Source organism: Humulus lupulus, chromosome 5, assembly GCF_963169125.1.
Source record: "Humulus lupulus chromosome 5, drHumLupu1.1, whole genome shotgun sequence".
In the NCBI taxonomy this organism is placed as follows: domain Eukaryota; kingdom Viridiplantae; phylum Streptophyta; class Magnoliopsida; order Rosales; family Cannabaceae; genus Humulus; species Humulus lupulus.
The window spans coordinates 17601095-17614069 of NC_084797.1; the positions used below are offsets into that span (position 1 = coordinate 17601095).

Here is a 12975-nt window from a genome sequence, read left to right on the forward strand (position 1 = left end):
AATGGGATCCCATATCCTTCTTAGTATTTATTTGTAAGTAACTCTTATTTTACAAGTTACTCAATAAAATTATGGTATTTTCGTAAAAATGTATGTTTATGTATAGTTTCGTTAATGGTCCAAATAGTCTAGATTAGTGGGTCATTACACGCACTTAGCCCAGGCATCACCCTTCTCCCTTGCCTCCGATCACCACCAGCACATCCCTCGCCTCAACCTAGCATCATCGTTTTGAATTTGGGGGATCGCGAATGGAATCGCGCAAAGATGCGTGGATTGGGGCTGGGTTCGTCGATGGCACGGCTGGGTGTTCTAGGCTGGGTTTCACGGATGTGCGCACCTAAGGTGAATTGCAGGTGGTGAGGGTGGGGTGGCCAGAGATGATGGTGGAGATGGTGAGGTAGGCGAGTGGAAAACAATGGAGGTGGCATCTATGGAAAAATGAAAGAGAAGAGAGATGTGATGGAGAAAACCGTGTGGCTGGGTTTGGAGAGAGAAATGTTTTGTTTGGCTAGGGTTTGAGAGAGAGAAGAGTGGAATGCTAATTTATAATAGTACCCCTGTTTGGCTTATGTGCTTTGGTTTTAAATTTAGCTTACATATTTTAGTTAGCTACTAATTGTGTTTCTCATACTTTAATTTTTTCTTTAATAAATTTTCTCATACAAATTAAGAAAAATATAATTCTCACATTTTTACACATTGATTGCATAAAAGCTATATTTTTGAAAAAATCCCTTTTACAAAACAGATGGTCTGTTTTGTCATTTAACAAAACATAGAGACCAATCGAGTATTCAAGAAAAAACACAACGACCAAAATAGTATTTTTCCTTTAATATTTATTAAAAATATAAAAAAATTATTTTGGAAAAATTCCAATTTGGCCCCTGTGTTTTGCCCAAATACTCGATCGACCCCTATGTTTTGTTAAATGACAAAACAGACCTTGTGTTTTGCAAAATGTAACAAAATGAAATGAAATGATGCCCTGAATCCGATTTTGGTCAAACAATTTTTCAATATGACTAAAATACTCTTAGGTTTCTGAATTAATGAATTTATTAAATAATGAAAAATAGATTTTAAAATAAAAAATGAAAAAAAAATATTTTTTCTCTCTCCTCTCTCTCTTCTCTTTTCTCTTCCCCTTCTTCTCTTGTGTTCTTCTTCTTCTCATCCACGAACCCAGCCCCAAGCCCCATCAGCGAAGCCAGTTCTCTAGTCGCAAACCATCAGACCCAGCGAACCCTTAGCATAAGATGGGATGGGATTGTGCATGGTTCAAGTTGTGGAAGAACCTGGTTGAAGCTTGTGAATGGATTCGTTCGTGGTTGAAGCTCATGGATGGGTTCATGCACAATGGATCTGCGTGTGTCGGGGAGGAAGAGCTTCGACGAGGATCCTAAATCACAACTATCACTTTGGGCCATTTGGCACATCATCATCTTATATATTATTTTGAGGAAGAGCTTGTGACAAGGATCCAAAATTGAGTTGAGAGTATTAATTTGTTCAATTTTACAAAACATGTGGTCTATTTTGTCATGTAACAAAACATAGGGGCCGATCAATCGAGTATTCGGCAAAATACATGAGTCAAATTAGTATTTTTTTTATTTATTTTTATTTTATTATTATCTAAAAATTTAATTATATAAAAAAATCATCATTTACATTTAACGTTATATTAAAAGTAACTCAGGATAGGCATAAAACTAAATAAAAAATATTTAATTAATGGTGATGCAAAATATATATGATGCTGGATCATTTATCAAATTTGACAAAACTTTGAATAGGGGCCATTAAATTAAATTCTGATGACGTGAGTAATATGATTATGCATAGTTAAATTTATTTTACATAAAAACTATCCTGTCCCACTGTTGCTCTAGTTTGACTATTCTCAAGACAAGATGGCTGATGCAAGTAAGCAAAAACAACTACCATTCATAAAGAAAGAACAATCTGTAGGTAATGATAATATCTGAATAGTCAAGATAGAGACTTCAGTGGTGTAAATAAGCGTTCTCCGATCCCTCTCTCTCTCTCAGATTTTCCATGGCTGCTCTTCTTTTTTTTATGATTCCCTTCTTGTTCCTTAGAACCAGCGACGCAAATTCAAATCCTTATTGTTCACCTTCTTCTTGTGATAACATCATCAACATAACCAGTCCGTTCCGTCTTAACACCGATCCAAAACACTGTGGCTACCCTAATTTTGAGCTTACTTGCGACAACAATCTCACGGTATTACACTTAAATTCTGTCAAATACTTTGTGAGGTCAATCACTTATGCCAATTTCACAATTCGAATTGCGGACTCCAATCTTGACAGAACCAATTGCTCCTCCCTTCCATCTCCACCAAAAAATATATTCAATGTTTCCAATCCTTACAACTACTTGTTGAACGAAAGATTAAAGTTTGTCGTAATCTTGAAATGTGAGAATCGAGTAGTGAATTCCCCATACTATCTAGACACTGCTCCTTGCAATATTGGTGGTTCTTTAGCCTCCCAATATTCTTCTTATTATTATGCAGTGGATGGTGGCTTTAACGTCTCTGATTTGGCGAGCTCGTGCCGCTCGGAGCTAAGAACCTTCGTATCGATGAAGACAGTGGTGAATGGAAGGAATACTCTTATGTGGACATTCACAACGAGTTTGCAGATGGCTTTGAGCTTTCATGGTTGAAAACAAAATTCCATAACGGAAAACTAGGTAAATGCCATATTGATTCCTCCAACAAGATGCAATGTCGTATTCGTAAGTAATTCTTCTTTTTCGCTCTACATATATATATATATATATATATTTATATATATATTATATTTTTGGAAGTTTCGAGTCGAATCTGAAATTCTGAGAGCTAATTGTTAAGTTATTTTCTTGGATATATATGGATTATTACAGTTTGGACAACGGCCTACATAATTGGAGGTAACTGTTATATAATTGCTTTTAATAACTAGGGTGTTTTTATTGAATTTTTTTTTATCTTTGTATGTTTTACCAAAACACATATTTTTCTAATAATTTATTTATTGTGTTCTTGCAGTGTTTTTCCAAGCATCAGTAATCTATGGGATTGGTACGTAATAATAATATATATTGGCAAATTTATTTTAATTAATAGGCAAACTTCATTAACTAACTTCAAAAGAATTGATATTTGAAATATATATATTATATATATGATTCATCTAGAAAGCATTTTATAAATTATATGTTTCTATGAAGATTTGAATTAATTTTCTTTTGTGATAAAATATTTCATGAGCATTTTTTTAGATATATGCATTTGTGATAAATCCTATTCCATAGTTAGATAGCTATGATCATTTAATTTATTATGTGTACTTTTAATGTATGCTTTTTTTTTTCAATAAAAATGTAGTAATTATGTATATTCATCTATTTCTCTTTTATTAAAATATGAGAATAAAAATTTATTAACAATTGGTGTGGTACCTCTTTTGGATATTATAACCACTCAATGGTTTAATATTTTAGAGTGTTGTCATTTGGCACCTTAAGGTGCCAAATACCACATGAGGTGGCTTCATGTGGTCCGTTAACGATACCCCATAATATTTATTAAATTAAATTATATAGGATCTCCTAATATTAGATTGCACGAATAACATTATGTCTCCTTGTGGTATTGTGCATCATTGATGCCTCTTAGCAATACTGAATTTCCTAAGTTGGTCTAGACATTTTTTTTCTACTCACCCTTCTTAATTAAATAATTATACTATTTGTTAAAAAATGGGATAAATAATGTATTTTGATTTAATAAAAAAATTAAAAAAAAATTAATTTAAATTTTGAAATAATATTTTAATATTATAATTTTTTTTTTAAGTTTTTATTAAAAATTTTAAATTATTTTTATTTTTAAAACTGAGTTGAAATAATCTTTCAAATATTTAATATTTAAATTAAAATGAGATGAATCAATTATAACCTGCCATGGGTTTCTTCTGAGACTAACTAAGGCGCACTAAATTTGTGTAAAATGTAACTTTTGTTACGAAAACAACTTCTACATATGACTTAAGTGCAACTATTTAGACTACTTACTTATTTTCACTACAAATTTTACTTTTTTATTATTATTATTTTAAGATAAAAAATAAAATTAATATTTGTGATTAAGTTTTCTTATCCTTAAAAAAAATATCACTTTTTTTTCATTGTCATGTGGATATTTGAAGATGTTTGAATTGTTATAGTAACATATAAATTATAGGGCTAGAAATTATATTTATATATAAAAAAATATTAAGAAATTAATGGATAAAGGTTTAATTAAAAAAATATTTAGGAAGTGTATGATTTTTTTTAAAATATAATTAAATTGAGTTTATTTAGAAAGGGGGTGATGAGAGAGAACAAAAGGAGGATTAGTTTATAGGACCATCCTCCATTATATTTTAATTAGCTTCTTATATGTCTAATTTTAACCAATTAGTTTACAATTTGAAACTTTAACAAGAATGTAATCCATTGTACTAATTTTTCAATTAGAAGTAACTAAATCTAAATCATTATTTAAGACATGATTTTTTTCTTCATTTATATTTGGTCTTTTTTTTATGTAATCAAAATGTTATCTTAACCAATAACAATAATTTCAAATAGGGTTAATACCATTTTTGAACGTGTATATTGTGGAAAAGTTACCAATCGGGTTCTTTATTTTGTTAAATGACAATTCAAACCCTATATTTTGTAAAATAGAACAAAATAGTACTTTGGGCTTGATTGTGGTCAATTTTTTTTCAATATCACTAAAATACCCTCGGTTATTTTATTTAATAATTAAATTACATAAAATAAAACAATATTATATTTAAAATAAATAAAAATTGAAAAAAAAAACAAAAAAATTCATTAAACATTAAAACAAAATATAATTAAAATTAAAAATAATCAAAACCCGAACGCTAAATATTATTCATATACCCAAATAAAAATCTGAATTAAACAATATACACATTCAAACTCAAACACAACCTCACATTTAAACTTGGATTTTCCAACAATATCATTATTGTTATCCCAAAAATCAGAAGTGAATGACATGGCAGGCAATAATTACACGTGGCTGATACCTGGCAAAACCTGTGTTCGACTATCGACCAGGAAGATATTCAGCATTAAGCGATCGGCCTCTTCATACGACCAGTCTGGTCGTATGCACGTAACACGCGGAAGAAATCTTAGGCAATTATGATGGAATCCGAAATTCTCTCCCACAATTTCCTGAGTATCCGATTATTTAGGAAATAATATATGTAACAAATCAATGTAAATCTTCCCTGAGCTTATAAATAGAAGAAGAGGGCTCAGGGAAGAGGATCTTTTTTTCTCTTTTCTGACTTCTAAATCGCTTGTGATTAGAGTTATCATATCAATCATATTGTATTGTTCTTCAGAGGTTGGTGAAACTCATTGAACCCTAGTTCTTTGATCACTACTTTGAATCTCACATCAATAACAATCTAAGTGGACGTAGGTTATTACCAGATCCTAGGGCCGAACCACTATAAAATATCGTGTTCTTATTATTTTCGTCATCACGTTCTTTTCAACGCATTCATCTACGTCAAGCGTATTTTGACTCCGTGTCAGTTGCCCAAAATCAGGGTCAACAATTATCTACTAAAAAACTAAAAACAAAAACAAAAGCTCCAACGATTCAACAATATCATTAAAAATCAAAATAAAATAATTAAAACAAAACCAAATATTCATCAAAACTTGTTAAGTTCATCGTCAATCCCAGATTCAACATCAATACAACAACTTCAAAAAAAAAAAATCAAACCTAGAGACCATTCAAATGACACCTGATCAAAATTGATAGCTAATCGAGTTCAACAAAAAACCTTCATCAAGAATACCTATAAGCCACCTGTCGAACCCAACCTCCATCTACCCACTTAAGTTCCAGCCCTTAAGCCACTCGTTTGAGTCGTCGGATCTGAGACCTCGCACCCAACCTTTGTCACCCTGCAATAGTCCCCGACCTATATTGCTCCTGAGTTAGAGCCTCTAAGCCACTTGCTTTAGTATTCATCAGATCTGAGACCTCGCACCCAACCTCTACTAACCTGCAACAATCCCTGAGCCCACCCACCTGAGATACAACCCTCAGCAATCATTCAGATCTAACAAAGTCGGTCCCTGAGCCCACCCACCTGAGTTACAGCCCTCAACCATCATTCAGATCTAACAGAGCACCTTTGTCAGTTCAAGCTCCCCGGCGCACCCAACCTCCATCCACCCACTTAAGTTCTAACCCTTAAGCCACCTGTCTTAGTCGTCGAATCTGAGACCTCGCACCCAACCTTTGTCACCCTGCAATAGTCCCCCGACCTATTGCATCTGAGTTCGAGCCCCTAAGTCACTTGCTTGAGTAGTCATCGAATCTGAGACCTGGCACCCAACCTCCGCTGACCGACAACAATCCCTGAGCCCACCCACCTCAGATACGAATCTCAACCATCATTCAGATCTAACAAAGCACCTCAGCGATAATTGTAATTATTTAATTAATTCATTAATTGCTAAAACCTATGGGTATTTTTGTCATATTGTAAAATATTTTGACCAAAACTAAGTCCAGTGTACTATTTTGTTCTATTTTACAAAACATAGGGTTCTAATTGTCATTTAGCAAAACAGATGGTTCGATAGGTAACTTTTGCACAACATAGGATCCAAAATTGTATTTTCCTTTTCAAATATTAGGTTTAAAATAAAGGCGATTACTTATATATTTAGAACTAATTAGAATATATAAGATATTTTTAAAACATTCATGAAAACTAAGCTAACTCTAAAATGACAACCCATTTCTTTGCAATCTCAAATTTTACCATGAATGTAAATCACTAGATTTTGTTTTTCTTTCAAATATATATTTTGAATTTTGTAGTGTTATTTGTTTTAGATAAATGATATTTCTTATCTCTCTACTCTTTTACATTTTAATGTAGCTTTTAAAATGCAAATCATTAGAATATAACTTATTAAACTTCTTCAAACATTTAACAATATAATATATAAGATATTTATAAAGAATTAATTTATTAAAAAACGACATAATCTATGTTTTAAAAAAAAATACTATTTTAATCTTATATCCTCTAAGTTTATTTTCATAACCTTGTTCTTGTAATTAAAATAATATATCAGACTTATGCGAAATCATTTCTTGATGCATGATTGTGCACTAAAGCCGAAACTTCTTTTTTGTAAAGCGCAGTAATACACGCAGGACTCAAAATTATGTTTGGGACTCCACTTGTAGTTGGCTTATTAATCTATAAATGGCGAAGACGTCATTTATCAATGTATAATTCTATCGAGGAGTTTCTTCATAACGAGAATAATCTTATTCCTATAAGATACTCATTCAAAGAGATAAAAAAGATGACTCAAAACTTCAAGATAAAATTAGGCAAAGGAGGTTATGGTACTGTATTTAGAGGAAAGCTTCGCACTGGTCGTATTGTAGCAGTTAAGATATTGAGTAAATCCAAAGGAAATGGGCAAGACTTCATCAATGAAATTGCCACAATTGGAAGAATTCACCATGTTAATGTAGTTCACTTGATTGGCTTTTGTGTCCACTCCTCAAAGCATGCTCTTGTATATGATTTCATGACTAATGGATCTTTGGAGAAATATATTTTCTCTCAAGAGGGAATTACCTTCTTAAGTTGTGAGCAAATTTTTCAAATTGCACTTGGTGTGGCGCGTGTAATTGAATATATGCACCAAGGATGTTACATGCAAATTTTGCACTTTGACATTAAACCTCATAATATTCTTTTGGATGAAAACTTTATTCCAAAAGTTTCTGATTTTGGTTTAGCAAGGTTATGCCCATTGGATAGTAATAATTTGTCCTTAACTGCAGCTAGAGGAACTTTAGGATACATAGCTCCAGAGCTATTTTACAAAAATATTGGAGGAATTTCTAATAAAGCTGATGTGTATAGCTTTGGAATGTTATTAATGGAAATGGCAAGTAGAAGAAAAAATTGTACATCGGGTACAGGAAATAGTAGCCAACGTTTCTTTCCTTCTTGGATACATGATCAATTAAGTGACCAAGAGAAAAATGTAGAAGGTGAAATAACAGAAATAGATGAGACATATTCAACAATTACAAAAAAGATGATTGTGGTAGCATTATGGTGTATACAATTGAAGCCAAGTGATCGACGTACAATGAATAAAGTCTTAGAAATGCTTGAAGGAGAGGCTGAATGTCTAGAAATGCCTCAAAAGCCTTCTTTGTATCCACTAGAGAAGCACGTTCAGCATGCTCAAGAGACATTAATTTCTTCAGTGCCTTCAACAATACCATCAATCACACTACAAAGATAAGTATGCTCCTACATCTAAAACATTGGTATTTGAAGTTTTCATACTTTTTTAAATACTTATACAATTATTTTTATCTTTGTTATATATTTCAATCTCATTGTAAGGTTAAATAATGTCAAACCAATTTCGATTGCCAAACTGTGACAATGAATAATGAATTTGAGTATTAAACCCCTCGCTGATATTCAAAATACAGATTATTAGACAAATTTTCTTTCAGTCTTTTCGGATTTTCTGGTGTAATATTATGCATTGTCCTCTCATGATTTGATCGTGGCAGAAAATGTTTAATATATATATAAACAACATGCATTTGTCTTCTGCTTAATATTTTTTTAAAATTATTATTTAAAATTTAAATAAATAAACAATGTCATATATTATAAAAGAATAACACAAATATATTTTAAAAATTAACCCAAATTTGTATATACTTCTAAAAGAAATAAATAATATCATACTTTTTATTTAAAAAATTCAATAAATTAAGAATTCGTTAGATACACACTTTTTACATATAAAAATAAGATGCATTCTAGTTTCAAAGTAAATTATTTGATGTTGTTTATTAGTTTGAAATTTAGTGTTCATAATAATTTAAATTTTGGTATTTTTTATTTTTTTGATTTATATATTATATATGGTGATTTTAATTTTAAAATTAAATATTTTTTTCTAATTTTATTTTTAGAAAAAATATTTAATATAATAAAATATTATTAAGAAATTCTAAATTAAAAATATGAATTTACAAAGTTTATTTGATAAAATTTTAATTATTTAAATAAAAGAATTTTAAAGTGAACAAAATTTATATATAAATATATATTATTCAATTAATGGCTAGAACAATTAAAATAAGTAATTTCTCATAAAAAAATTAAACGAAAAAAAAAGAAATATGTATATTTATGTCTTATATTACTATTACAAAAATGATGGGATAAACAAAATATATTTAGTGACAAAATAAATCATTAATAAAATAAAAAAAATAATAAATTTAAAGGTACACGTTTTGGTTATAGTTTTTAAGATATCATTGATAGAGTAATTTAATTACTTGAATATAAAATTTTAAAATATGTGATGAGAAATTAATATGTCTCGTTTATTATTTTTTAATTTTTATTTCCAATTTATTTACTTTATTTAGATGACTTTATTTTTTTTAATTTATTTACCTTATTTAGAAAACTAACAGTGTCAGAAAACAATAAAAAAAATTATTAAATCAAACATAAACCAACAATTTTTATTAAACTCACATTTATAATATATAAATATATATACATATTTGTATCATTACGCTTTATTTCTTGATCTATTTCTTATTTAAAGTATTGAGATTAACTCACATATGAATCTGTTACACCCAGATTTCGAGCCTTAAGAATTGTGATCTCGAAAGCTGGATTCGTTAGGAATAGGCTCGTAATGTCTGGAACACGTGTCTACAACCTAGGCACCGGACCTACAAGCAGGGCAACCTCGAAGATGGTAGCCTTGAAACCATTACAAGCTTGAAAGACAGACATCAAAGCACGTCTGTTCTCGGATGACCTCGGATCAGGGGCTCCGAGCCTGACATAAGTATGAGCTCGAAGTCACGTGATCTCGGGGAATGCCATAGCTCGAAAGTCAGTAAGAGACCTGGGTGGGAACAGCACTGACAATTTAGATTGATAACTTTGAATATCCTAGTGAGTCATTTTGGAGAGATGCAATCTACACTGATTGTTGTAAATCCCCTATAATAAAGGGGTATTTATTATTCAGTTATACGCCCCCTGATCTTCAGGGGACGTTTCCTTGTATATAGGATTACAGACTTTTAATGCCATTAAATTTATTTTCATATACAGAATAACTTCCCGAATTGTGTGGGATAGTATTCTGAAATCTTCTCTATAAATAGAGAAGTCATGCACCATTGTAAAGGACCGAATTTTTGTAATCTTGAGAGAAAACTCTAGAGAATTCATTCTTGAAGAGTTTCCAGAGATCATCTTAAGTTTTAATAACAAAGACTCGTGGACTAGGCAGAGTTAACTGCTGAACCACGTAAAAAATCCCATTTGTTTTATTGTATTTTCCTGGCCATAACCAATTATTGTTTTCGTGCTCTTATTTCACTGTTGACGAAAAACGACGTCAACAGTTTGGTGCTTTCATTGAGAGCCTTAAGCATTCAGTCCCTGAACAAGTTATGGCCGCTAATGATCAGAACGTTCCTGAAGAAAATTATCCGAGACGTCCTGGGAAACAGCCAATGGTAAACCCAGATGTTGAAGAGAGAAGCGAATTGTAACGCCCCAACTCCTGGGACCGTTACAGTGTGCCTTGTAAACAGTGCTAAACTCGCTAATCGAGTCATTTGGCCAAAATCGTGATCTAAGTATGATTAGTGGTTTAGGGATTAAACATTTAGGTTAAGATGTAACGTTTCACTAGAACGTTTAATATATACATTGGGATCCCGAAAATATAAATTTCAGAGTTTATTACAGAAAATATTTACAACAGGCCGTTCTAAGCGGCAAAACAGGGTTCAACCCTAGTTCCACTTTAAACCTCGGCCGTGGCGGTCGAGCAGCTGCATATGTACACGTCATCACCTAAGCTCTCCAACTCAAGGATGGTCCAGCTTCCTCTTGCCTTTACCTGCACCACATAGCACCCGTGAGCCGAAGCCCAGCAAGAAAACATAACACTATACATAAGCATTATCAAATGATTATCGTTATAATCAAACGGAGCATAAAGCTTCCAAACCAATGAGTAAACATCACATAATTCTAGCGGGAGAGTGGCTGTTAAGTAAGCCACCAGCCTCCAAGCTCTCTTTTCTAGCGGGAGAGTGGCTGTTAGGTAAGCCACTAGCCTCCAAGCTCTGTTTTCTAGCGAGAGAGTGGCTGATAGGTTAGCCACTAGCTTTCAAGCTCTGTTTTCATTCATCGACCCTCAGGGTCGGTCCGGCATTAATGCTCCTTGAGTCATTCAATGCTAGAAGTCGATTAGATCTAATCTCTGTTGGCTTGCGTGAACCACGCTAAGACCATTCTGACTAATCAGTCAGCGCTATGTGACCAGTGTCCAGTATCACCGCCGAACTTGACTAATCAGTCACAGCTTCACAGCTGGTACTAACACCTTTGCCAATTCTGGGTGACCAGTGTCCAGTATCACTGCCGAACTTGACTATTCAGTCACAGCTTCACAGCTGATACTAACACCTTTGCCAATTCTGTCTGACGATTCAGTGCAACGTGACCAGTGCCCAGTATCACCGCCGAACCTGACTAGTGAGTCACGGCTTCACAGCTGATACTAGCACCTTTGCCAAATCTGACTAATTAGTCAATGCCATGCACAAATAAGCAATGCTATCAGTATGTATCATATGCCAATTATCCAAGAATAGGGCATTTAGCATGCTTACTAAACAGTTGCTAGCACAATCATGATCATGCACAAACTCAGAGACTCAAGCTCTGGCCAATCTCATATTCATTATTCATGGCATGCCCTAATCACATGTTTCTCGTGCATCACATGCATCACACTTAATCACCCAGCATGCCTCATTAATAATCTTATGCAAATGGGCAAAATCATCAAGCATTCATTATGCTATTAATGTTTACATTTAAACATCCAACATGCATCAACCATAGCCATGCATGTCACATACGGGGTGCAGTTTTCTTACCTCGGGTTTGAGCGAGAATTAATAAAAGAAACGACCTTTGAGAACGATCAGCTTTTAATCCTTTAGCGGTCACCCAGTCATAACCAAATATAAAACCTCATCAAAATGAGTAATTAAATACTTCCAAACCCAACCCAAGCCTCCGGAATATCAAATCCCACTCAACTAGGTAGTAGGATCGATCCTAGACCCTTAGAGTTAAGTTCCCATCACAAAACCACCATTTAGTTTTTTTTTCCCTTAAGGGCCGCGGCCCTACATGGACCATGCCGCGGCGCGCCCCCCTGACAGAGCCTCCACCACCTTCTTCAAGCTAGGGCCGCGGCGCCCAAGAACAGGGTCGCGGCCCAACTTCGCACCAGCCATTTTTCTTCGTTTTTCCACTTCTAAAACCTTCCAAAAACCCATCTAAACATCTCCAAATCACCAAACCAAAGTTACCAAACTTCCCAATGGTCCTAAACCACCAAAACCTGAAGCTCAAACCAACCAAAAACTCAACAATTCACAAAGTCCAATTCTAAGCTTAAAAACTTAAGAAATTCAAAACTTAACTCAAAAACAGAGCACGCCATTAAATTTATAACTAGAACTCACCTCAAACACGGTTTTGAATCCCCTTTAATGGCTGTGACAAGTTCCCTAGCTTCCCCCTTTGATCTCCAAGCTTAACTCCTCAAGGTGGCTCTCAAAATTCAAAGAAAAGGATGATGGAAAGTTTGTACGGGAGAGAAAGGAAGTAAGGATGAGGTTGGGCTCTGTTTTGCTCTGTTTCTACAGCCTACTAAACCTCATGTATATCCAAGCCAAATGACCTAAATGCCCCTTGGTCATTTAAAGGCTTCCAA

General features: G+C 33.2%; 1 protein-coding gene across 1 annotated transcript; it reads left to right on the top strand.

Moving 5' to 3' along the window:
* Positions 1-2064: 2064 nt before the first annotated feature.
* On the top strand, positions 2065-8624 carry LOC133778901 (rust resistance kinase Lr10-like). The gene is made up of 5 exons (XM_062218914.1): positions 2065-2460; positions 2574-2727; positions 2920-2946; positions 3065-3097; positions 7286-8624. The coding sequence occupies exons 1-5, from the start codon at positions 2065-2067 to the stop codon at positions 8413-8415; spliced, it is 1740 nt and encodes a 579-aa protein (XP_062074898.1). The 3' UTR covers positions 8416-8624.
* Positions 8625-12975: the final 4351 nt, after the last annotated feature.

Bases quoted from the DNA above. Each gene is read 5' to 3' on its own strand.
- LOC133778901 (XM_062218914.1), top strand. From the start codon at position 2,065: ATGGCTGCTCTTCTTTTTTTTATGATTCCCTTCTTGTTCCTTAGAACC. The intron at 2,947-3,064 runs GTAACTGTTATA...GTGTTCTTGCAG, and splicing joins AACGGCCTACATAATTGGAG to TGTTTTTCCAAGCATCAGTA. The intron at 3,098-7,285 runs GTACGTAATAAT...TGTAAAGCGCAG, and splicing joins ATCAGTAATCTATGGGATTG to TAATACACGCAGGACTCAAA.